The sequence below is a fragment of the Piliocolobus tephrosceles genome, chromosome 15 (assembly GCF_002776525.5).
Source record: "Piliocolobus tephrosceles isolate RC106 chromosome 15, ASM277652v3, whole genome shotgun sequence".
NCBI lineage: Eukaryota > Metazoa > Chordata > Mammalia > Primates > Cercopithecidae > Piliocolobus > Piliocolobus tephrosceles.
The window spans coordinates 104330321-104355905 of record NC_045448.1 but is presented as its reverse complement, the minus strand read 5'-3'; the positions used below and the strand labels follow the sequence as shown (position 1 = coordinate 104355905).

General features: G+C 44.2%; 1 protein-coding gene across 2 annotated transcripts in view; it reads right to left on the bottom strand.

Moving 5' to 3' along the window:
* Window positions 1–25585, bottom strand: part of AFF3 (AF4/FMR2 family member 3) — a 630275-nt gene that overhangs the window by 572583 nt on the left and 32107 nt on the right. For both annotated transcript variants that reach the window (XM_023211385.2, XM_023211386.2), the window contains exon 2: window positions 19733–19858. In XM_023211385.2, the coding sequence (XP_023067153.1) occupies window positions 19733–19785 (53 nt within the window). In that variant the 5' untranslated portion in view covers window positions 19786–19858. The remainder of the gene's footprint in view (window positions 1–19732; window positions 19859–25585) is intronic.

The window sequence follows — 25585 nt, the reverse complement described above, 5'->3', positions numbered from 1 at the left end:
CGGAGTCTCGCTCTATCGCCCAGGCTGGAGTGCAGTGGCCGGATCTCAGCTCACTGCAAGCTCCACCTCCCGGGTTTATGCCATTCTCCTGCCTCAGCCTCCCGAGTAGCTGGGACTACAGGCGCCCGCCACCTCGCCCGGCTAGTTTTTTGTATTTTTTAGTAGAGACGGGGTTTCACCGTGTTAGCCAGGATGGTCTCGATCTCCTGACCTCGTGATCCGCCCATCTCAGCCTCCCAAAGTGCTGGGATTACAAGCTTGAGCCACCGCGCCCGGCCTCAAAGATCTTTTTCAAAGCAAATGTACAAAATCTCCTACAGCACCTTGCTGTCCAAGAGAGTCACGTGATGTAAAACATCTTCCTCATCACCTTGGCCACACCAGTTCCCAACTCCATATGCTCACCTAACGGCACCCCTGTCCCCAAAGGCTCCAGTCTCCCTCGATCTTACCTGCCCTTTATGCAACATCACCTCCTCCCTGAGGCTCTTTCTTGGTCTTTCACTGAGCTCTCAAAATCCCAGATTCCAAAACCACTCTCAGCTCGTTACCATTCCCAAATCCAATAAGCAAACTGTAGGACTTATGAACTAAAATAAATACCTGGGTCCCTACCGCAGGCACTCTGGATCCCCAGTTGATTCTGGGAAGCAGCTAAATTTGAAAAGCTCTGGACTACACCACAGAAATAAGCATTTAGTTACAGGCATCAGTTTCTCTGCTGTACATTGAGGGAGGTGGACTGGAAAGATGATCTCTAAGGCTCATTCCAGACAGATCTAACAGTCCAAGAGTCCAGACTCTATAGCTATTTCATGGAAACCGGTTTCTCACCACACAGACTCCATGCTTCTTCAGAGCAGGGGCCACATAACTTTTTCACTGTCCCCAAGCCAGCCTGGTGTGTTACGCATAGAAGGAGCTCAATACACTTGTGACTCGTGGGTTTCTATGACTGTGACCGCTGACTGAGGGTAACTAGAAAGCTGAGCCAGGCACTGCTGTGGCGCGGCTACTTGGCAGATCTTGTGCAGATGCTGAGTTACATCTTGCTCCAAAGGAACCTCCTACAAAGGCATCAAGATGTCAACACTGGATTTACTGCGGTCAGAAAACTGTAGAAATCAAACTCTTTAAAATGCTAGTATAACAAGAGACAATAAGTTCTGACTTTCTGTTTATATGTTAAGGAAACCACAGAAAGCCCTTAGAGATAATGTATCTGGTTTGTAAGAATTATGATGCATACTGCCATACTGTCATAAGAATTCCCGTATCTGGCAGGGTGCGGTGGTTCACGCCTGTAATCCCAGCACTTTGGGAGGCCGAGGTAGGCAGATCATGAGGTCAGGAGATTGAGGCCATCCTGGCCAACAAGGTGAAACACAGTCTCTACTGAAAAAACAAAAATTAGCTGGGTGTGGTGGCACATGCCTGTAATCCCAGCTATTCGGGAGGCTGAGGCTGGAGAATCACTTGAACCTGGGAGGCAGAGGTTGCAGTGAGCCAACATCACACCACTAAACTCCAGCCTGGCGACAGAGTGAGACTCTGTCTCAAAAAAAAAAAAAAAGAGAGAGAGAGAGAAAAGAAAAAAAGAATTCCCATATCTAAGAGAACCTAATGGTGAGAAGAACATATCATGAATCTTTTTACTGGAATGACAGTGGGGTGATCCAGGTAACAATTCAATTCCAGGAAGTATATTAAATGGGCTTAAATCTATTACCAAGGTTATTCTACTATTGAAAAAAGACGTTTGTAGCTGGTCTTCTGGAGTTGTCCGATGCCTGGTTACTAAAGCTTCTTAACAAGAAAATCACCTTTGTTGAGATTACAGAAATTTAAGATTTATACAAACAGAGAAACAGCATTCCACACATTTATAAAGGACTTAATAGTTTGAATCATTTCTATCTGTTATGCCATTTAAACCTCTCACAACTACCCTTTGAGTTTGGCAAGACACACATTATCTGCACTTTACACATGAGAAAATGAAGCTTTGGAGAAGGTAAAAACCTTCCCCACAGTGGAGCTGCAGCTCAACCCTAGGGCCTTACACCTGATCAGTGACCCCTTGAATGAGGGACTCTATAGAAGCAGATGTATGATGACTGGCCAAGAAAGTATAGGTGTGGATGTATGTTGTTTATTGTATTTTGCTTGTTTTGCTTTTCACCTGAATGTATTGAAGCAAGGTAGTAGAGCTTCAAATGGACCACAAGCCCTATCACATCCAACTGTGATACTGTTTCAGACATTTATTTGGTCTACTTGGCCTCGAAGGTATTTGAATTTGTGACCCCTGTGCTAAATAATTATACTTACATACTTATATAATTACATCTTCCCATCATGTAACATCTTATGAGCATATTCACACCATATTTTATTTCTTCCTCATAATCCTGTTTACTCATTAGAAGACTAAGCTAAAAAAAACTGAGTGACTTGCACAAGGTCAGGACCTAAAATTTAAATATGTCATATGAGAAATTACATTATGTGAGAATTTCTTAAGCAGGTGTCAAATTAAAATTCTTTAGAAAATCATTATATAAAAGTTTCTGAACTTCAGTACTCAAGTACTCAAATCTCTTTTGAGATTTGATTGTTCTTACTTACAGGACTATCATTCAGAGTACATGCAGAAACAATGCTTTCATGTTTCCATGGGCAAGTCCTGAGAAAGTCATATTCCTTTATTTTTATCTCAAGTGTTCATGAACTTCCATTATCAAAGAAGAAAACAGACAACTATGTTTCTGAAAAAGGAAGTTATTCAACAAAATACTAGCAAAACAAATCCAGTGATATATAAAAGCATTATATACCATAACCAAGTGACATAGTCCAGGAATGCAAGGTTGGTTCAACATATAAAAATCAGTCAATGTATTAAAGTATATTAACAGATTAAAACCCATATGACCATCCCAATAGATGTAGAAAAGCCTTTGACAAAAATCACACACACCCTTTTGTGCTTAAAAACACTCAACAAACTAGGAACAGAAGGAAACTTCCTTAACCTGACAAACGGCATCTATGAAAAACCAACAGATAATATCATACTCTATAGTGAATGACAAAGCTTTCCCTTCCAGATGAGAAACAAACCAAAGATGTCTTCTCACTCCACTACTATTCAGCATTCTCCTGGAGGTTCTAGCCAAGCCAATCAGGCAAGAAAAAAAAAATTAAAAGCAACCAGATTTGAAAGGAAAAAGCAAAACTATCTCTATTCACAGATGACATGATCATGTGTATACACAAAATCCTAAGAAATACACACACAATTATTAGAATTCACGAATACACTCAGCAAGGTCACAGGATACAAAATCAATATACAAAAAAGAAAGTAAAAATATCGGTGATCCATGTTACCATCACTAAATAATCACTGGTACCTAGAAAGCTTCGTCTTTTAGTTTTATTACTCTCAACCTGGGATATAGAAATCTAAAATCCAGAATTTACTTCAGCTGTTAAAACTATCTATGATATCAGGTTAAAATAAACATTTCCTGGTAAATGCACAGCTCTGGAAAATTTTGTTTACCAAATGTCTGGAAAACAAAAGGAAAGCTCCCTTTGTTTACACAGCCAAGAAGGCTGAGTGATGAGAATCAGAAAAGATTTTGAAGCTACAAAAGATCTTCTCCTAGGGCCATTAAAGAGCAGCTAATCTGTTCAAGTTTTAATTCTCTTCTAATGGGTTTCCTCGAAGTACTTTACAGCCGTTGCAATCAGTTCCAAATATTGCATCGTGATACTCATAGAAACTGGAAAGTAATGGTTACCTTTCCATTTATTTTGTTTATATTTTTACTTTGGCCCAGTCTCCCAGAGATTTTAAATACCATTAAGCACTTCACAATATTGGTGGGGACTGTTTCCTTCTTCATTTTCATTAGAATAAACACAAAAGTGGTATCTATCCTAATAATACAGAACATGCTTCTTAGGTAATATAAACCAAACACAGATAGAAAGAAACATTGTTCTACATTTCAAAAAAGCATTACATTTATTTTTCTGTGGACCTGAATACACACCCTGCATGCTCTAAAAGTCACGAGGTATAAAGTGTGAACCTATGCTCTGGGGGCTGCTGATAAGTTTCAGGAAACTCCTTTCACAGCCTCTATCTCAGGGCCACATCAAATACATGTTCATTCACTGGCCTCCACAGTCAATTACCACTCCCTATTTATTTGTAGGTTCACATATTTTTGCCATTTAAATTTTTTCAAAAATCAAAACCTGGCTCAAGTTCCAAGTAAAGCTTAGGTTAAAGAAAGCATTCCTGAAACATTTTGTTTTCTGTAAATCAGATAGTTTATTGCCTGGTTCCCTTCCATTATATATGTGGGCTTTACTCTCCATTCAGAATTTGATTCTAATTTTTAAGTGGCAAGCAAAGTCAAATTATTAATTACAGAAGCAGGACATACAAGTATAACGTACTCTCTACATGGTGAAGGCAAACACATACTTTCAAAGACAATTTCCCTAATATTTTAAACCTATCACATGAAAACTTTAGCCCTTTGGATGGAAACATTTCACTAACTTTCTTCATCAGTCCCCCTTTTATGCCATAAAAATTCACGAGATAATAAATTCCAGTAAAAAGAAAACCTGTAAGGCAGAGATCTTTGATAGCATAAAAGAACATTATCTAATTTAATCCCATAACAAACCAGTGGCAGTATTATCTCATTTATATATAAGGAACCTGAAGCTCAGAGAGGCTGAGTGACTAAAGACGGCACAGCTAGTAAAGGGCATGTCAGAATCTGAACCCATTACTGATGGCTCTGAACCCTTTGCCCTTCCCAACGTTAATTCGTGCCTTTCTGGAATTTTGCCAGCCAAGTGGATTTTTTTTTTTAACCTAACTTAAAACTTAACATCTTATTCTCTAAGATTTTTGAAGAAGACATTTAAAGTTGTTTTTGTCATCTGTTTCAATATGTTCCAATCCCTTAAGCTAAGAACCTAATAATTTTTACTTTACCCAACTATCTCATGATATAAATTAAGCCTATTTACTCTTTCCAGGTCACTGAAGCAATGGTTCTTTCTAGAATTAGAGTCATACAGCTAGAAGAGATGGTCTGACTTTGTACAGAACCTAAGAAGAAACAGCTAAATTATCTACATGAAAAAAAATCACCTTACAGACAATGTCAGATGACTTTCATGAGGTAGTTTTACAAATTGTATTGCTGTACCATCATTATTGTTATTAATAAAGTTACATTTAGGTGTTACGGCAGATTTGACCAGATGTGGCAAACAGTTGTTACCATTTTATTCATCCATAAAATTTGTCAAATTAGAGGTTTTATGGAGTATACAACTAATTAAGAGAATATATATAGGCAATGTATTTTTAAATACTAACAAAAAGAGCAGGACCTAAAACGACAGTGAACTACAGACAATCCATGCACAGTGAAGCCCGTTTAATTAGAATTCCACGAGTCCAAAATATGTAATAGCTTGAACACAATGTACAATGTTATTCATTCTGAGTTTGAAAGTTCAAAATAAATCTTAAGATGTTTTTCCATATATACCTCACTATACCTGCTGGAGACCATTTACATGTGTGTACATGTGTATATATAAATAAATAAATAAGTAAATATATATATATTTGTTTATTTGTTTTTAAGACGGAGTCTCTCTGTGACACCCAGGCTGGAGTACAATGGCACGATCTAGGCTCACTACAACCTCCGCCTCCCAGGTTCAACTAATTCTCCTGACTCAGCATCCCCAGGAGCTGGGATTACAGGTGTCCACCACCATGCCCAGCTAATTTTGTATTTTTAGTAGAGACAGGGTTTCACCACATTGGCCAGGCTGGTCTGGAACGTCTGACCTCAGGTGATCTGCCCACCTCAGCCTCCCAAAGTGCTGGGATTACAGGCGTGAGCCACCATGCCCAGCCTATATCACATATATTTTCAGGTTGCATGGGACTTCGGTACTCATGTCCTCTGATTCTGTCATTAAGAGATACATATTATAGGATGGTGGTGACGTGTAGGGGCTCTGGAGGCAGGCTACCTGCATTAAATCCCCAGCTCTACCTTACTAACCATGGGACCTTGGGCAAGTTACCTTGTGCCTCTGTTTCCTTCTCTATAAAATGGGGAATAGTAGAATCCACCCTACAGGTAATGAAGACTAAATGAGATAATACATACCTGCAAAGGGCTCAGGACACTTCTTAGGTGTAAGAAACACAACACCCTGAGGCCAGCTGGCCTAGGTGCCTCTCCAAGGAAAATCTGCCATCAAATGTTAGGACAACATCCTGGGACTCCTTTCTGTCTTTTCTATTTGCAAATAGTTTTTAAAAATCCATTTAAAACAGCCCACAATTAGACAAGCTCACTAATTTTTCCTGGCTATGAACACTCACCAAAGTACTTCTCAATCAAAATTACTTTAAATTACAGATAGTACGACACAGATGTATGCCAAAGGGGCATATGTGGACTTTTAAGTCGTACAATCAAAAATAACTAAAAGAACCTACTAGTTTCCCTTTATAATCTGTTTTATATTACCCTCTTCTTTGCAGTTCCATTCTGTGAAACTTCCATTTCTCATAGGTATTTTGTTAAATATCGCCCCTACCCACAAGGTTTATCTCAAAGTATCTACACAGATGCCACCCTCGCGTTCTTCCTCTGATTCTGGGCCTGGCCTGCCCACATCTCCTCTGAGGCCTTCCTCCATCAGTTTGCCCATCTTTCCCCTCAAGAGTGGGAACACGCATAGCCGCCCTCCCACCTCCCATCCATTCTTTCACCCCCACTGCCAACTCCATAAAGCAGCTGGCCACGGACCCCACAGGCTCACGGCCTCACCCTCACTGACCTTTCCTTTTCAACCCTCTTCACCGGCTGCTTTCCCTCCCACTGCACCGTGGTGCCTGCAGCCTACTTCTCATTCTCTCCTCCTCTGCCCTAGACAATCTTGTCCAATCTCAAGGCTTTCACCAGCACCTGTATGCTGATAACGCCCACTTATTTCCATCCTGACCTTTCCCCTAAATGTCAGGATCTTTAGTAAACTTCCTACAGGCAATTTCATCTTCATGGTCATGGGCATTTAAATGCAATACATTTAAATCCAAAGGGCTCCTCTTTCCCCACTCAGCATGCTCTTCCTCCTACTTTCCCTAACCTCATCACACAAGCTAGATAGCCTCAAAGCACCCTCATCCCCTCCTACCCAGAAAATAAGTGAATACTGCCTGTGTCATGCACCCAACAGCTCTCTACTCCTCTCCTCCTCTCCATCCTCACCGGCCCCGGCTAGTCAGGCCTCACTTCTCACTGACCTCCTGACCTTCAGACGTGGCCTCTCACAGCCACCAGATTCATCCACGTACAGTGCCTTCTAGAAATAATAATAAAATGCAAATGCGACCATGTTGCCCCCCTGCTTAAAGCCCTCATGCAGGCCATCATCTACAGGAAAATGTTGGAGCTCCTCAGAAAGCCACACAAGGCCCTCCAAGAGCTGCTCCCAGCTCTGCTGCCCAACCTCCCATCCTGCCATTCCTGACCTGAATGCCGGGGACCTGAAACTGACCTGCACTGGTCACTACCGTTGTTCACAACTTGCTAATTTTCACCTCTTTGCCTTTCCTTACATTATCGTACCTGCCATATCCCTACCCTGCTCCCAGCCTGGCTAACCCTTATTCTTCCTTTAAGACTGCAATGAGATGTCACTTTCTCTAGGAAATCATCCCTAAAATACCACGCTGGGTCGGGTACCCCTGTATACACTCCACTGGATTTTGGGCAGGTAAAAAGTCTACTTAGACTAATGAAATCATCTGTTCTTATTACCAGGCTAAAGTATAAACATATCGAGGGCTAGAAATGTGGTCTCTTCACTTCTGTGTCTGGCTCAATAAAAGCATGCTCGTCTCAACCCAGAAACCTAGAAATCCAGAGGAAGAAAGTTACAAAGAGCAGCTTTAAGTCCTCTATGCTGTAGACAGATTGTGTTACATTATTATATATTTTAGGGCTCTAAAACATTACTTTTTTTTCTTTCTGAGACAAGGTCTCTCTCTGCCACCCAGACTGGAGTGCAGTGGCGCAATCATGGCTCACTGCAGCCTTGACCTTCCAGGCTCAAACAATCCTCCCACATCAGCCTCCCAAGTAGCTGGAACCACAGACGTGCACCACGATGGCCAGCTAATATTTCTGTAGAGATGGGGTCTCCCTATGTTGCCCAGGCTGGTCTCAAACTCCTAGGCTCAAGCCATCCTCCTGCCTCGGCCTCCCAAAATGCTAGGATTACAGGCGTGATCAGCCTGTACCACCATGCCTGATCTAAAATATGACTTTTGTCCTGCTGAAGAATAAAAGAAATCAATTTATGTAACTAATTATTTACCTAAATATTAGAAACCAATATACCCTACTTCCTTTCAGACTCTTCAAAGAATTTTCTCCAGTGTCCTGTCCATACTAAAAGATTAAACTCTACTTATTGAAAAAAATTAAAGGAAGTCACTTACAAGGATTGGTTCTCAAAAGCAGCTATGCCACGTTCTGGGGGAAGGAACTACCTTCAATGAAAGGAACACAAATAACAGAGTCCTGGTGGTACCCGCTGAGCTGCCCTCTCCCACACGGAGACATGCTTCTGCAAAAAACTCAGCAGGCTCCAAGTCAGACTCTGTCCCGGGCTCTACAATATCCCTCCACATCTGATGATCACTGGTGCTCACGCAGAACAGACTTTATCGGCATCACTGTAACCTGCGCCCAGACAGGTTAAGGGTTTCATCCTAGACAGTCATACAGCTAGGGCCACAGCTGGCACACCGTGGTAAAAACGTGAGACCATCTGATTATCCACCAAAACAGAGAGGCTACTACACATAGACATAGATGTGAGTTGGAGTAGTGTGGTCTTCCCATTTCTGATGTTGCCGTCTATTTCCTCGAGATGACAGACAGCTCATATATTTTGTTCAGAGGGTTGCTAGAGCTGTATCCTCCTTTCAGGTGAATCCTCATTTCCACTCCCACAACAGCAGTGGTCCTCAACCTCTTTGGCCCCAGGGACCAGTCTTGTAGAAGACTATTCTTCCATGGACAAGGGGTGGGGGGATGCTTTCAGGCTGGTTCAAGTGCATCACATGTATTGGAGACTTTATTTCTATTAGTACATTGTAATCTATAATAAAACAATTCTACAACTCACCATAATATAGAATCAGTGGGAGCCCTGAGTTTGTTTTCCTGTAACCAGAGAGTCCCACCTGGGGGTGATGGGAGACAGTGACAGATCATCAGGCACTGGATTCTCATAAGGAGAAACCTAGATCCCAAACATGCTCAGTTCACAATAGGGTTCATGCTTCTATGAGAATCTAATGCCAGTGCTAATCTGAGAGGAGGCGGAGCTCAGGCAATAATGTGAGCAATGCGGAGCAGCTGTAAATACAGAGGAAGCTTCTCTTGCTCACCCTCCTCCACTCACCTCCTGCTGTGCAGCCCAGTTCCTAACAGGCCCCGGACCAATACTGATCTACAGTCCGGGGACTGGGGACCCCTGCACTCCTTAACAAAAGAGGGGCCTGGCAGGATGTTTCAGAAAGTGGAAGGATCTAAACATTTGAATCCTTAGGACACCGAGAAGGCCTGGCAAGGAAAGTCTAACCTGCTTCTTCCCAGGATGCTCTGAGCTTCTATTGAAGTAAACTGCAGAGTCTATGGCCAGTGAAGACACCTACTTCACAGCCTGAGATAAGGTCCTCAGCCTCCAACTGCACTTTCTACCTCAGCAGTTCTGAGAAACCACACCAGAAACCTCCCTGCCACGGAATATGATTGGTGGGACAAGAAGCAAGTGGGCCATGTGGGCAACCTAGCTTCTCGGCCAAGGCAGGGTCCCAGGGCAAAAGCCCAAACAATGCATCTAAAGGTCAGAACCTACTGATCATCATTAGTAGCTTTTTCTGTTCTTAAGGAACTCCTGAATGTTGCTTCTTAGGACCCAATAGAGTAAACCTCTGAGTCTGACAGTCTTTTTTTTTTTGGGGGGGGGGTGGATATCTAAATCACCTGTTATTTGTACTACTTATTGATAATCAGTGAACTGTATTTTCTTAAATGTAAAAGAAAATGTATTAATTTGATGACACTAGTACTGAAACAATAATCAAATACTTGCTTATCTTACCACGGGCCTGACCTACCTTCAGGCTTGGGGGCAACTGTTTTCCTCTCTCCTCCCCCGCAATCTGAAGGAAGAGTTAGAACAGTGGAAAGTAATGTTGCATATTACAAGAAACGGTTAAACACATTTAGTCAGATCACATAATGGACTATGATGCATTAAGGCAGTATCATGGCTACCAGGAGTATAAATACAAACTATGGCTCCAAATGATGCTAAACACGACTACAAGAACTACGTCCACTAGTTTACGTGTCTCAAGACGGCAAGATTTAAATTTGCCCTATTATTCATGAAAATTCACCTTTCTTTTCCAAATCTGAAATACCCCCCATTGTTTAAATCCAATCTGGGTTTTTCTTGTCAGTAGCAGTCTTCAATGCCTACTTCAGAGAATGAAAATGTGTGTATGTACACTCATGTGCTTATGTGCATGCACACACCCTCCTTAGAAAGATAAAGTCAATAAACTTTCTGTCAGTATCACAGAATATGCAAAGTCAATTGTGCCATATTTCCTTGCATCATCCATCCTATATGCAAACATTTTTCTAATGAAATAAAACTGGAAGATGGGCGGATCACGAGGTCAGGAGATCGAGACCATCCTGGCGAACACAGTGAAACCCCGTCTCTACTAAAAAATACAAAAAAACTAGCCGGGTGAGGTGGCAGGCGCCTGTAGTGCCAGCTACTCGGGAGGCTGAGGCAGGAGAATGGCGTAAACCCGTGAGGCAGAGCTTGCAGTGAGCGGAGATCACACCACTGCACTCCAGCCTGGGCGACACAGCGAGACTCCGTCTCAAAAAAAAAAAAAAAAAAAAGAAAGAAAACTGGAAATTACACACAGAAACTGCACTAAGTTTGACACCTAATGGACTCAGATACTCCAGTAATGGCGCAGAGAGAAGATGGTTAGCCGAGCGGGGATGCAAGGTCCCCAACTGAGGTATGTGAAACCTACTCTTGGTTCCATGTAGAGTCTTGAGTTGTGATTTCTCCTCAGACACCAGGAAAGTTGTAATTTGCAACTATGGCCGTGGGGTAGAACAATAATTCTGCAAATAGCTGACCCCACCCCCAACACTCCTATCCTCCCCACCCCAGCCCTCCCAAAGAGAGAAGGGCTAGGAGAGAATGGGGACATTTGGTCTGAACCCCAGGCATCTACAAGGGTTACTGAGAGATTCTCCACAAATCCAGAAGTGTCTATAAGACTATCCAGTTACTCTCAGCATTTGAGCCTGATACAACAGAAGGTCCCGGGCTTTGAAGGAATGATGAGAACTGAGAGGCTATAAAAAGTGATTAGCCTTTTTATTACAAATTGTGTTTACTTAGGTTTTTATGTTTACTTCCCACCATATCTCCACTAAAATACAATTAACCACCCCCTCACTCATCAGAATTGTATTAGAAAGACTCACAAAAATAAAATAAATACTGCATCTAAATGTAACCGTCAAGCTTTATGGAATTGGACTGTTGTTACACAAAGGTGTCCCCAAAACAAGAAGAAAATGCAAATTTTGAAAGGGTTTCTTTTCAAGGAAAACTTTCATCCATTTAGTCCTTACAAGTCAAAGTTTGGTCTGTGGACCAAAACTATTACTCGGGAGCCGGTTAGAAATGCGGACTCCTGGTTCTATCAGATTCGAATGTATATTTTAACAAGGCTTCTAGATTATTTGGATGCACATGAAAGTCTGAGAAGCATTCCCTGAGTGAGAGCTAAGTATACTGACCTATGCTCTCAAAACTATTTTCTACACTCTGGGTCTTTTCTTCTTCTAGAAGCATTCTATGTGAAAACAAATATATTTTGAAGTTTTAAAACAAAAATAGATTATTTCCCAGAACTGGTGGTGATTCACTACAGTAAAGCCTCTTTCTATCTAAACTGCCAGGTAACTAATTAACACGTCAATGAACACTGACTGAAATTCTGTTCTGTCACTTCATAAGGCAGGTAAACAGTACAGAGATGACAAGAAAAATGTAAGACCAACAGACTCACATCATGGTCCTCTAGGGAATTTTTGAAAACTAATTTCCTGTCCATAAAAAAGGAAAAATAAAATTATTTCCAGTATCAAGTTAAGCACATAACTCTCTAAATGGAGTTGCTATGCTAAAGTGGTCTCCAAATTACAGTCATTTTTGTTTACCTCCGCTCACAATGAGCCTCCTGGGAAGAAATTATGTGAAGAAGTTTAAGTACCCTCTATGCCTTTCTCCACAGGTGAGTGGGGAAATTGCAGAGGGAAAATATACAAGTGAATACAATTAATGACTTCTGCACTCTTTGATTCCTGCTACCCTGTGAGGGGAATGATCACAGAATTTTGAAGCTGGAAGGAATCTCGGAGATAGCCTACTGCTGCCGCTCTGCTTAACCAGGAATGTCTTTCTACAAAGTCAGATAATTGCTACCCTTTGAGACAGCCCACATCACATCACTGTTAAATGCTCTCACACCCACTGATCTTATTCGTGCCCTTGAGCAACCCAGAACAACTCTATTCCCACTTCCCAGCTAAATGCCTTCAAACACTTGAGGCCCTATCACATCCCAGGTGTTAGTTTCCTTAGATTCAACCCATTTAGTTTCTTGGACTGGGTGGTGTCCTCTTACTCGGACATAAACACTGTGTATTTTGTTTCTAGTGAAACTAAATTATAATTAGCCTGACATAATTTAATGAGACCCACAGTGCCAAATGAAGTCATTCGATGTAATGGTTGGTAATGCAATACATTCTCAGTGAAACATAAAAGATTATGTAATGGTTAATAGATCTACATATGTTAGTAGTACAACCATAAGTAAGAGCATATTTGTCTGCTGGACTATGATGCATGACTGAGAAAAGCTACCAACCTCTGCTCAAAACCATCCCAGGGTCCTATTGTCAGAGACAGAACGCTCCACCGCATGGACTGCTGAATCTGACCTCATGCGGCCTTTCTGTATCCTTCCTTGTTTATGAAAAAGAGACATTTTTAAGAAAGCAAAGGGTATAGAAGAGCTACATTTGGCATTCAGAGCAATTGACACTTTTATTACTTAACATCACAACCTTATGAGGTAGGCCAGTCTAAGTGCTGTCATTTTATAAGTGATTAAACCAAGACTGAGAATAGGAAATGAGAAAAATCATGAGCTGCCCAGGGCCAAACAGAAAGCAAGGTTGGAGCCAGCTGAATTCAGAAACCTCAATTAAATTCCAAGACAAAAAGGAACAGCCGACATTGAAAATAAGTTTTATGGATTTCACTTTGAAATAAAACAACAACAAAAAAATTATATTACCATTAAATGATATTAAAATTGTCTTTTATGACCTTGATTTTGTCACCAAGGCTTTATTCCCAAAAATTAAAATTAAAAAAAAAATCAAACAGGCAAATCTATTCCAGGTTAAAAATTCCACTTACACACAAAATCTTGCACGCCATATTGAGGGGTTTTCTTTTTTCTTAATTTACCTACTACTTTAATCTGTATTAAGCCAAAGGCCCTCCTTCAAGTTGCTCAAGTGTCATTGATTAGACCCATTGTGGTTAATTAACAAGGACATTGTCCCAAAATAGATTCTTAGCATTTTAAAACCCTCCTACATTTTCACAAAAGAGAATCTGGAACACAGGAAGGAATCATTTCCCCACACACAATACTCATCTTCATCGTCATCCAAAGACATTTGGTTAAAAACCCATCCGCACATTAATGCGCACCCTCCCTGGGCTCCTCCTCCCTGGCATCCTCTGGGGCCCCAGCCCAGCTGGAGTCCCCAAGTTCTTGGCACCCTGAACTAACCAGTCTCTCCACCCGGCTTTCTCCAAAACATGCCCCACACAAGGGCTGAGCTCCTCCACAGCGCATGCAACACTCCACTGCTTCCGATCGAGGCCCCCTGCCTCCTCCAGGCTGACGAGCGGCCCCTTCCCCACTGCTGCCCACAGCCCAAGCCTTGGAAGCCACTCTTCTGAGAAGCCTTTGCCTCCTTGTATCTGCGGAGGCCCTTCCAGGTGCACGCTGAGGGCCAATGAGAGCCAGGCAGTCAACTACATGGTGACCTTTGGCCGGTGTGAGGGTGTGAGTAGGTGCAGCTCCCAGGGCTGCTGTCTACCAATCAGCTCCAGGACACCTGGGGCTCGGAGAGGTGCACTCTCCTTCTGCCCTTTCTTTGTGCTCTGCTTTGACCCATAAGGGCTGACCAAAAGGACAGGAATAGGCCTTAAAATGTTTCCTTTACTGCCGCTGGAGGAAAGGGTAGAGGCACCTGAAAGTCAAGATCAGGGATCTGTAGCATTTTCTGGCACTGTGAAGGGAAGTCTAAGAAGGCCTGGAGGAAGCCGTCCACTGACCTGCGCATGTCCCCCGGCGGTTGATTTGAAGACAAGCAAAAGCGTCAGTGGGCACTATTGGGCAGCACCCTCAGGGAGACTAAACTGCTAGTGGCTCTGGGTCCCTCCCTGCCTGTGTTAGCCCACCTTCACCAAACCAGATCCACACTTTATTCCCTCCATGTTTCTACTCACAGTCTTCCCACCACATGGTTTTCCTCCTTTCCATTTCCTCCTGAAATTCTACCCCAGGACCCATTTCAAATGCCACCCCACCATGAATATCTTAGTTTCAACAGGATGTGCCCATGCCCCTCAAACGGGCAGTGTCAGCCTCGGATTGCAGGTATTTATGGGTATGGCTTATTCTCCTATTAAGTTCCTGAAAAACACACTCTCCTTTGCATCCTCTACAGCAGGGTTTTCTAAACTGCAGGTTTCAGCCTACGAATGGGAAATTTAAAAGAGAGAAAGAGAGAGAAAGAGAGAAAGGAGGGAAGAAAGAAAGAGAGAGAGAAAGGAAGGAAGAAAATAGGAAATATCCAAGTGTATCATACATAGTAATAAGCGTTATTTCATGGTGCTCTTGTTTCACTTATGTGTATGCATGTACAAGAGGTGGTAGGTGGCAGTGTTAAATGTGTATTTGTTACTGGGGGTCACGGTCTGAAGCATTTGGAAGTCACTGCCCTAATGGTACTTCTGCTCTGCTCTAATATTCTGTGAATGATTATTGAATTGAACAGGTTGATGAGTATGAAATGATGCATGTATTATAACTTCAAAGGCTCCAACTTAAAGGAATATAAAGAATAATGCCTATCTGAACAAAAGTGTGTGGATTCTGGCTTATATGAAGTTACGGAGGAACGGGGTGAGTGGTAGGGAAGATCAGAATACTTATTATACTATTGTATGTTGATAGACTTTCTCTCCAATGATTAAAACATGTTAACATTTAAGGAAGGTGAAATACAAGTTCATTTTGGAAAACTTTTCTCATTCACTGAAACTACCTCATTACTACAAAGTTCTGCATCTTTAAAATATGCAGTATAGGTAATTCCACCATGACGCATAAAAGGATCTTTCAGAGACACCACGAACGCCCTTGTTCAAGTTTTCTTTGCCCAAGATGCCTCCAAGTACTCTCAATACCCCCACACACACCATCTGTCTTCCAAGACTTAGTTCAAAGGCCACCTATTTCATGGAAGCCTTTTTCCTTTTTTTAACTCAATTTTTCCTCTTTCCATCCTCCACCCAAGTCCCAAATAGGGTCTCTGTTCTGAATCACCAGTGTTGAAAACTTCCTTTTTCATGTGTGTACTCGTCTTAATTTCCTCACTAGACAATAACACTAGCATGTACAACCTACGCCTTACTCATCCTTACATCCCCCACAGCAACCGGCACAAGGTCTTCTACTTAAGAGATGATCAATAAATATTTGTTAAATGAATTAAATGAAAGCAACAGTCAGCCTGTTAAAAGGGATGGTCATTATTTTAAAGACCCTGAGGAATGTCTTATATGTCTAGCACCTAATCAAAAGCTGGTGGACCACAGAAGGAGGACCAGGGAGTGGAGGGGGCAGCCTTGCGCCTCTGCATATCTGCCCCTGTAAACTCACAGAATGCCCAATTCTTCAAGACTCTACAGAACAAAGCTACAGTGTTGGGTGCTGAATGAGTATCTTCACCTTTTTCCAAGTCCTCCAGTCTTGCTTCAAACCAGAAATTGGAAGTGGAAATAGAGGTGGAAATTAGGGCTATACTTTTCAACTTTAAGGTATGGCTGAAAAAGTTGAAACAGCCATCTGGATAATTTAGGCTCAAAAAACCCATCCTGAAAAATAAGTATGGATATTTCTGAGCGGGAGGAAGAGTGTGCAAGAAGGCAAAGGAGGTAATTCTTGAATCATCAATTGATTGTGTGTATTGATTATATTCAACAGAACTGAGCTTTTCCCTTTATATCTTCTATACAGTCATTTGAGGACACTTTCTGTGACTGCAAGAATAAACTAGCTCAGATCAAAGCCACACTCACAACTAATAAATTCCAATTTGTTCAATTGGAAAATGATGTCCATCAATTAGAAAAAGTTCTTAGGGATTAAAATAAGATTCTCTTTTGCCATTAATCTGTACCTCCTCCTTCCCCCTTCAAAAGTTTTTCTATGATGAATCAAAGAAAGAAGCTTTCCATGGTCTTTAAAATATATATTGCTCTAATACAATAACTCATAATTAACAAGTATACTTTCCTAACTGTGGTGTTTTATTTTCAAATTTCTAATTTTAATACCATTTAGGGCTCTAACTCTCTCTTTGATATTTTAGCAGAACCATAACTTCCAATCCATCGAGGTTTTGTTTTGTAATTAATTTCAGAGCTGTCCTTATAGACTGAAAGACATTTGAAGTACTCTAGAAAATGGCAATTGTCTGACTGGATTTGAAGTCAGATCGTTGGGCTTTGAAGCTAATTTCTGGTTGAAATATGGCTGCCCCATTTTTAGATGTGTGACTCTGGGCAGGTTATCCTATCTCCCCATCTTCAATTTTCCTATCTATAAAATGGAACTAGTAACAGTATTTGCTTTATAAAGTTGTGAAGATTAAACGCGCTAAAACATGTAATGTACCCAGAACAGTGTCTGACAAATAATAAGTGTTCAGTAAATGTTAGTGTTAAAAAGTCTTCTGTCATCTGTTTTATGACCTCAGTAAAGTCATTTAACAGTTCAAAGCTTCTATTTTCTTATCTATAAAATGGAACTACTACCACTTACTCTTTCCAGGATTAAGAGATTCAAATAAGAAAACAATGGATATGAAAATACTGGACACACAGAAACTACTCAAGTATTAGTTATTTTGAACCATCTATAAGCTTAAAAATAAACCATAAACTTAAAAATTTACATAAACCATAAAACTGAGAACATAGCATCCAAAAATTCATCTGTGAGAAAATGTCTAAACATGTTAGAAATACATACTCAAGTTTGGTTTTTCTTCAACTTATCAGAAACACGTAATTTTTGTAAAATGTAATTCTACATCTGCAAAACTAGAAACCCTCCAGGTCAAGCCAAACTGTCCTACTATATTGTGATCAAGAAAGTCTGCATGCTTTCATAAGCCAAAACTCGATGCACTGATTAAAATATGATTGCAGGTACATCAACTTTTCAAAAAACGTGTGTCTGCTTTTTTAAAAGTAATAAATGTACTGAAGCTAATGTAAATTTCAAGTCAATTCAACAGATATTCATTCTGTGACACTGCTCCAGGGTAATTCAGCTGGAAACTAAGGCTGCAAAAGGACACAGAGCTCAGGCTCTGTGCAGGAAGACCCCACAAATTATGGCTGATAATCTCAAAATGTTACTTATAAAAGTCATAAGGGGGTTCGCTTTGAGTCAGCAAGCAGACAAGCAGCATAAAAATATACCGAAACAGTAAGTTCTTCCCTTAGCCTGAAAAACTGCCTTTTAAAAGCAAACAGCATTTTAAAAGTACAGTTGCTATCTGGAAAGCTATTGAATTTGCGCCAGAAACCAACATTTCTAAATGTAAACCTATAAAATAATAGGTATCTGTAAATGAAAGGCTGAAATAACCCAGGAGCAGCAACACAGTAATTAGCAACTTTTACAGAGTCCTAACAGGTTTCATATTCTTTCTGCCCTGGCTCTTTGAAGTTTCAGTGCAATATGTAAAAGTTGTATTACATTAGGGCCCGTCCTTGTGTGTTTTATAGGTACCAACATTAGGCAGAGCAAGCTGTACTTACTCATCATAGGACCTTTTATAAGAAACCGTTCGATAATGTGCTAGCTTTGTGTCCAGTTTATTTTGTTACGCCTGTTTTCAGGAAAATAAAAGTCACTGGAAACCTAAATCACAGAAAATACACACAGATCTACATATCTATATGAGTTAAAAATCATAAAGCAGTTTAGCTTTAAAACTGTACATTGCATACTCATGTGCACACCACTTGCAGTTGCAGACACATATGAACTCTTTACTGAATTAAAGCAAAAGGAAAAAAAAAAAAAAGCTCAGCTCTACAATAAGCGATTACCAGAGGCAGAAGAGAGTGCAGTTAATATGCTTGTTCCAGCAGATGTTCATCCCCGTAAATATTAAACATAACACAAGTTCCTCCAGGAATATGCAGGCAGTAATTTTACCACCTGAATAGTGCTAGTTGGAAACATTTAAGAGATAGTGGGGGGTGGGGGGGGGGGGCGCAGAGAAAGAAGGGGGAATAACAGGGATATTGAGGCAGCCAATGGGATTTTTAAGACACCCGCAACTGGAATTAAACTGCTTCCAGAGGCGATTTACCTACAGCAGCTCCCCAGTGTGAGATCCCCGAGAAACGGAACCTGGAGTGGCCCCCCGGGCTGCGAGCTGTGAGCGTGGCATAAAGGAATACCTGGGGCGCCCGGGTGGGGTGGGGAGGAGGAGTGCAACTATGACGAGGTGTGAAGAAAGGGCCCAGAGGAATTGTGAACCCCGAGGCAAGGAGTCTCCCTGGGCTAAGGCCTCTGGAATTCCCGCACGGAGAAACACTCGTTTCCTGCCCTGGGTGTTCACTTTTCCATCTCGGTGGAAGTGGGTGGGAGAGACAGAAAGGATGCAGCCGAGACCGGGCGCAGGCGGGGAGGCTGGAGCATCCTCTAAGGGCACTTCGCAGCAGCATCAACTCCAGGGGGTAGCTGGTGCCAGCCGGAGGAGGGAGGGGGCGCAGTCGGAGGGAAAGGAAGTGAGAGGAGCAGGGGGCCCACGGGTGGATCCCCAGGCATTAGTGACACAGTCTTCAAATCGCTTCTTTTCCTCCCCACGGCTGCGCTCTGCCCCTGGCTACCTAGATCACCAGCTCCTGGGCTGGGGCGGGCCGCCGCGAGGGAGGGGGACAGGAGAGAGGGAAACAGACGGACAGGCGGCCACGCATCCTCCCCCGACCCAGGGAGGCAGGAAAGGGCTGGCGAGGCAGGCGCCCCCGACCCACCCCACCCCCACGGCGGCCGGCAGCCCGGAGCCCCCGACCCAGGTGAGGACGCGCGGGCCGCCGCGGCTGCTCCCGCCCGCCCGAAGCGGCCGGCACGGGGACTTACCACAGCGACTCGAGGTCCCATTCCTGGAGCAGGGCTAAGTCGAAGCTGTCCATGGTGGGAGGTGTCAGCGCCGCCGCCGCCGCCGCCGCCGCTACCGCCGCCGCCGAGGCTCGGGCCGCCCGCGCGCTGCAACGAAAGGCGCCGCTCAAGGTGCGTCCCAGCCGCGCCAGAGCGGCCGCCGCCCGTCCGCCGCCCGCCCCCGGGTCGGGGCTCCCGGCGCCCCCCGCCCCCGACTCCGGGCTGGCCGGGCTGGCGGCAGCGGCCGGCGCACTCACCCGTTCCCCGGCTTGCGCGCAGGCACACTCACGAGAGAGCGGCGAGCTCGCCGCGCCGCCGCCGCCCCCCGCCCCCGGCCCTGCGCCCGCCCCCCCCCCCCTCCCTCGCGGCGGCCCGGCCCGCTGCAGCCGCCGCCGCCGCGGTGCTCTGCGCCCGCCCGCCAGCCTCTTTCTCCTCCGGGAGGCGCGTGTGCGCGGACGAGGCCGAGGCGCGCGCGCGCCGTGAGCCCCGCGCCGCGCCCGCCCCGCGCGCCCCTGCACTCCCCACGCCGCTCCTCGGGGTCCCGCGGCGCTCGCAGGCCGCACCGCTCTGCCGCCCCTCTCCCGCCGCCCTCGCGGCCCGCCCGCCCCTCGGCAGCCCCGGGGTGTCCCGGGCGGCCCTGCGAGCGGGACTGAGCGGCGAGGCGGCGGCGCCGAGTGCGGGGGGGATGCGGAGTCGTGCTCGGCCCTGCCGCATCCCTCGGCCGCCCGCCCGCGCCCGGCCCCGCCCGGCCTTGCCCGGGTTGCACGCACTTCTCCCGCGGCCCAGAATCCACTTGACCCTGCTGGGCGCTCCCGCGGGCGGCGGACCCGGGTGGGTGCGGGGGAATTCCCCGGCCGCCCAGGCGCGGGGAGAGTGAGCTGTGCCGCCCGCTGCAGCGCCCCAAACAAACCGTTTAAGGTCTCTGGAGCCCGCAAGTTCAGCGAAATAAAGCGGCGGCGCGGAGGAAACCTCTTCCACCCGGACCTGCTCTCCGTTGCGGTTTGGCCTCCAGTGGGGGTCCCACCCACCCTCTAGCTGGCCAGCCCTGAAAACCAACCTCCTTTCTTTTTATTTCTTACGGGGAAGGGGGACAAACTGGCCTCCGGGTGTCGACTTCAAACTTGCCGCCTGTCTCCGGTCTGGAAAGGCAGGTGATCAGCTAGAAGGGTGATTAAGAGTATCATCGTGGCTCCTAAAGAGTAGTAATAACCTCCCTCATTGTACAGACAGCTCTTCCCCTGGCTTGCTTTTTTAGACATGCTGAGGAGCGCATGTCTCCATCAGGGCCGTACCTCTGCTTCTCCACAGCTGGCCTAGAACCGGAAGCCCCTCCAAGGCCCCCTGACTCTCCTGACCTCTTGGCCACGGCTCCGGATTCTCACCAGGGATTCCCCAGAATTCCTGGAGAGCAGCTCCCAGCCCTGCAGTTATGCCTCACCACGCGAACCAAACCTCGCACTCCCCGCCAAAAGGGAGTCCCTTCCAGCACTCTCCCCTTTGTTCCTTTTTCTGGACAAGAACCGCTGACTGGAGCTGCCAGAAATGTAAATCCTGGGTGCGAGTGACGGGATCCCTCCAGCGTCAAGCGGAAGAGTCACCCTCTCACTTCACCCACCTCGGAATGAGGGTTCACAAACTCAATTCAGGACACAGGTAGAAGACCCAAAGGCCAATGAGTCTTCTTTCCTATTTGAGATTGGATTTCAGAATGCTCAGCCTGGCTCCCTTCTTCCCCCAGCTCTGAATCAGTCCTTTCTTCATTAGCATCCAAAACTAATGTGCAAAATGTAAAACGCTAAATTAAGGCAGAGTCAGCATCAACATAGTCTGAGAAGAATGGAATTGTTATTTTACAAGCTGATAACTCTCAGCCCTTAAAAACCCCTCTCATTAGCTGAAGGTAGCAAGAAGGTTAGGAAAAAACATGGAGAATATGAATATAGGAAAAAGTACAGGTGTGAAGGGCTGGCTGCCCAAATCCCAGTGCACAGTGTATTTGGAAAAAGGAAAAAGAAAAAAAGAAGAAAATCTGTCTTTCTAATATCCCCTTAGCATACGCCTTGTTGGAAATGTTTGCTTTGGCGAAAGTGAGATCGAGACACTGAGACAGCATTCCCAGGAACAAAGGCTGGGGGTGGAGGGTGGAGGAGGGAGCAGGAACAGCCCCTGTCTGGAAGAACTGCAAGTTCTGAGGCCTGAACAAGAAATGTGTCCTGTTCTCGTGCTCCTGGGTGCAGCTGGGAAGCTTCTTCAGAAAGGAGACCTCCCGGCCCTCACCGGGATCTGGCTTTCCTTCCCTTCCCACCACATCTGTTTATACAAAGGAGGGCCGCTGAAGGACAAACATAACCGTGTTTACTGCGAGTCCCATGCTGGGCTTGGAGCTCAGATACAGATTTGCCCTCACCATGGAGGCTGAAGATAAATAGATGATCCCAGAAAAGGAAAGAGGGAAGGCTCTGGGATGGTATAGAGCTGGTTGAGGAGTTTACTCATGAAAGGCCTCTCCCAAAAAGCCATGTAGTAACGGGCAGATTTACATTTGAATTTAAACTCTGGTGCCTTGTGTTAATATATGAGAGTGTGTGCACCTCAAGCAATTGCAAGGCGGGTATTTAAAGATGTTTCTTTAGGAATAGCCATGATTTTCTGTTTGGGGCCTCTAACCTGGGGATAGTTGGATTGATTATTTCCAGTGTTATGGTTTTGTCTAATAGTGTCTTGGAGAATGAGGGCTTTTGAGGAAACCCAAATAATAGCTGCAGATCCTGTCTTTTACTAAGCTGTCATGGAGATAAATCCAAAATAGTTTTTACAAGTAAAATGTAAAACAGTTAGTGAGAGCCTTTATGGGAGATCTTTATTATTTATCTGGTGTATGAAGATGTTCCTGTTATCCTCCAGCCTCTGGGTACGCAAACCAAAATGAGCACTTAATCTAGTTGTCAAAATTTTAACTCCTTAATACTAAGCAAAAAAAGGGTTTGGACTTTGGGGGATTAGAATGTCAGAACTAAAAGGGAAGTTTTTCATGTAAAAGAGAAAGAGACTAAAAATAAAAAATTTAGAGTGATGTTTTCTATGAAGCTGCCTTAGCTTTTGCTCATCCTATAGTGCTTGTGACCTGAGGGGCTTTTCTCCCCACATGGATGCAAGCAACACCCCTGGGAGCTGAATCAAACCCCCAGCAAAGGGGAGGGCTGCTGGGGGAAGCTGCTGAATGAGAGGAACTGCTTGGCATCCTGGGTCAGGTTGGTGGGTTGGTGTAGACTAAATGTACCAAAGAAAGGGACTAATAAATAAGTCCTGCTCAGACTGGCGCCCTACTCACATTCTGCCAACCTAGAGCTGGAAGCCTCCTAAATAGACCCAGAAGCAGACGTATGGCATCTAAGATCTCCCTTCAGATATGATTTGGTAGAAGAGAAGCCTTACATGGCTTTAATTCATGCCTTATTCTGAAGACTCAGCTGCAACTCAGAGGTCGCTTTTGTAACCAAGTGGAATTTTTTTTCTCTCTCTTTATAATCCCACCATTCCCCTAGAAAAATATGTCTGGCCAAAAGCTGGCTCTGCAGGTGGTCCTGCTGGAAGGTGATAGGAGCAGCATCAAGCTGCCTCAGCCCCTACAGCATCTCCTCCAGCTTTGTCCCTAAGGACACCATTCTCTCCTGTTCCAGCAAAGCTGCAGACGCATCACTCCATCTGCTTCTCCTTCCAGAGGCTTCTTGGGTGTTTGTAGCTGTATCCAGAGATTGCAGGATAAACCCTCTGGGCTTTCTCCTTGCAAATTACATGCTAATATGTCGAGCTCCAGGACAGCATAGATTTTAGATCCACCCAGGAGTTCTTGTGTCTTCAGACCTTTCCCTCCCTCTCCATAGGTATCTCTGAGTGGTTCTAACCTAGGATTCGAGGTGCCTTTCTTTCTGTATTTTTTTTCATCATTCACCAGGTCCTGAGCAGATGGTGTGGCTGTGCTGGCTGTCATCACTCCTCCTATGTTTCCATGGAAACATGGGGCATAGGGACCATCTCCGCCTTGGGCTCTCTGACAGTATCCTCTGGTGAAGAACTTCAGTACTCGTACCCCTCCCCCCAGCCTGTCCGCTGTCCTAGGGAGTTGGAGACCTTTCTAGGGCCCTGGGAGCCAGGGTCGTTTCAGAGATCATCTAAGGACATACTCCCTGCAAATTGTTGTGAACTGGCTGGGAAAAAGAGGGAGGGTAGAAAGGGGGCCAATACCCCAGTCGAGGGCTGAGACCTGTTTTAGATGGCAACATATTTGGACTATCTGTCCCTACAGCCAGCTTCCATAATAGCTGATTATTGCCCAGATGTCAAAAGAGATGCTCCTAGGGTTTCGTCTGCTCATCAGACAACAGATATTTATTGAATGTAAGTAGTTGCTGAGATTTTATGCTTCACTGACATTCTATCCCCTGAGAATGAATATTCCTGGGAATGTGCATTTTTCTTTCTTTCTTTCTTTTTCTTTTTTTTTTTTTTTTAACAAAACCAGGTTTTTCCCTAAGGAATGCACCTTCCTCAAAGTTTCCAGCATCCTCCTGCCTACATAATTCACTTATATAGTCACTATGACATTAATTAGATTCAGAAGTCTGTGGAAACAGCAGAGCTCGGCAGGGTCAGAGGGCAAGCAGGGCAGAGAAAAGAGAGGGGAAAATGAGCCCTGGGAGAGGGGAAGGAAGTGGAGGGAAGTTTTTCATGCCCTTCAAGTTCCAAACAAAACAAAGATAATTCCAAAAGTGGTCAGCCACTATAACATTGCTTAGAGAATTAAAGTATTAACACATTGAAGAGTGCTTTAAAATGAAATGGATGGGGCATAAGCGTGTATGTCTTGATGTTAGTTCCTCCTTATACAGCTGGTACTAAAGGATGGTGGGTGAAGCTTACCACATTTTAAAAAGAAAAAGGCACACATATTAAGTTGAAAATGCAGGCAGGAAGGACATTTTTCATAAAAGCGGATCAGAAAAGCATCTCCTATCACAGATCATGTATTTTATGCCATGCTGACCTATGTTGGGGGATAATCTCATTATTTTGTGATATGAGAAGATCCCTTGATGCTGGTAACAAGAACCAAGAAGACTTAGATCTTAATATCCCCACAGGTTCTTTGTCATTCTTCTTCAAGATGTGCCCTGGCCATTCATGCAAGTTTCAAGGACTCGGAACCTGTTGAGAATAGAAGATAACTAATCTTATCAGTAGCAAATATGTCTATATTACTATCAACTGGATGCTGTTCTAAAGTATCAACTCCATTTAGTCCTCCCAAAAGTACCTGAGGTATGTTGCCATTGTTTTTATTTTGCAGGTGAGTATGCTAAGAAACAGCTAAGTGTCACAAAACAAAGCATGGCAGATCAGGAACTGGTATGGTATTCCTGGTAGCTGTGATACCATACTCCACCTCCCACAACTTTTGCCTTAATTATGTATAGCATTGGCGCATTCTCATGCTCACAGGCACTGAAATAATGAAAGTAATACAGGCCCAGTCAGAAGGTGAGAGAGAGCCCTCTACCTCTCTCTGCAATTCTCCTCCCATCTAGTTTTGCCCCTTGAGTTCTGCCATAACCACACCTGGAGTGAGGCACTCCTTGTCTCTAGCCTCAGCGTCTTCCTTTGCAACATGAGAAGACTGGATTGGATGTTCTTTGTCTCTGTCAGTTTTTGTCTCTGACAGTTCTGAAATGTTAGAGTTCTGTTTTTTCAGTTGTTCTTCCTGAGCACTGCCAGACAGTATGTCAAGAGAGTCATAAACCTTTTCTTGTTTAAAGGTAGGACCTCCTTCTTGGCTTA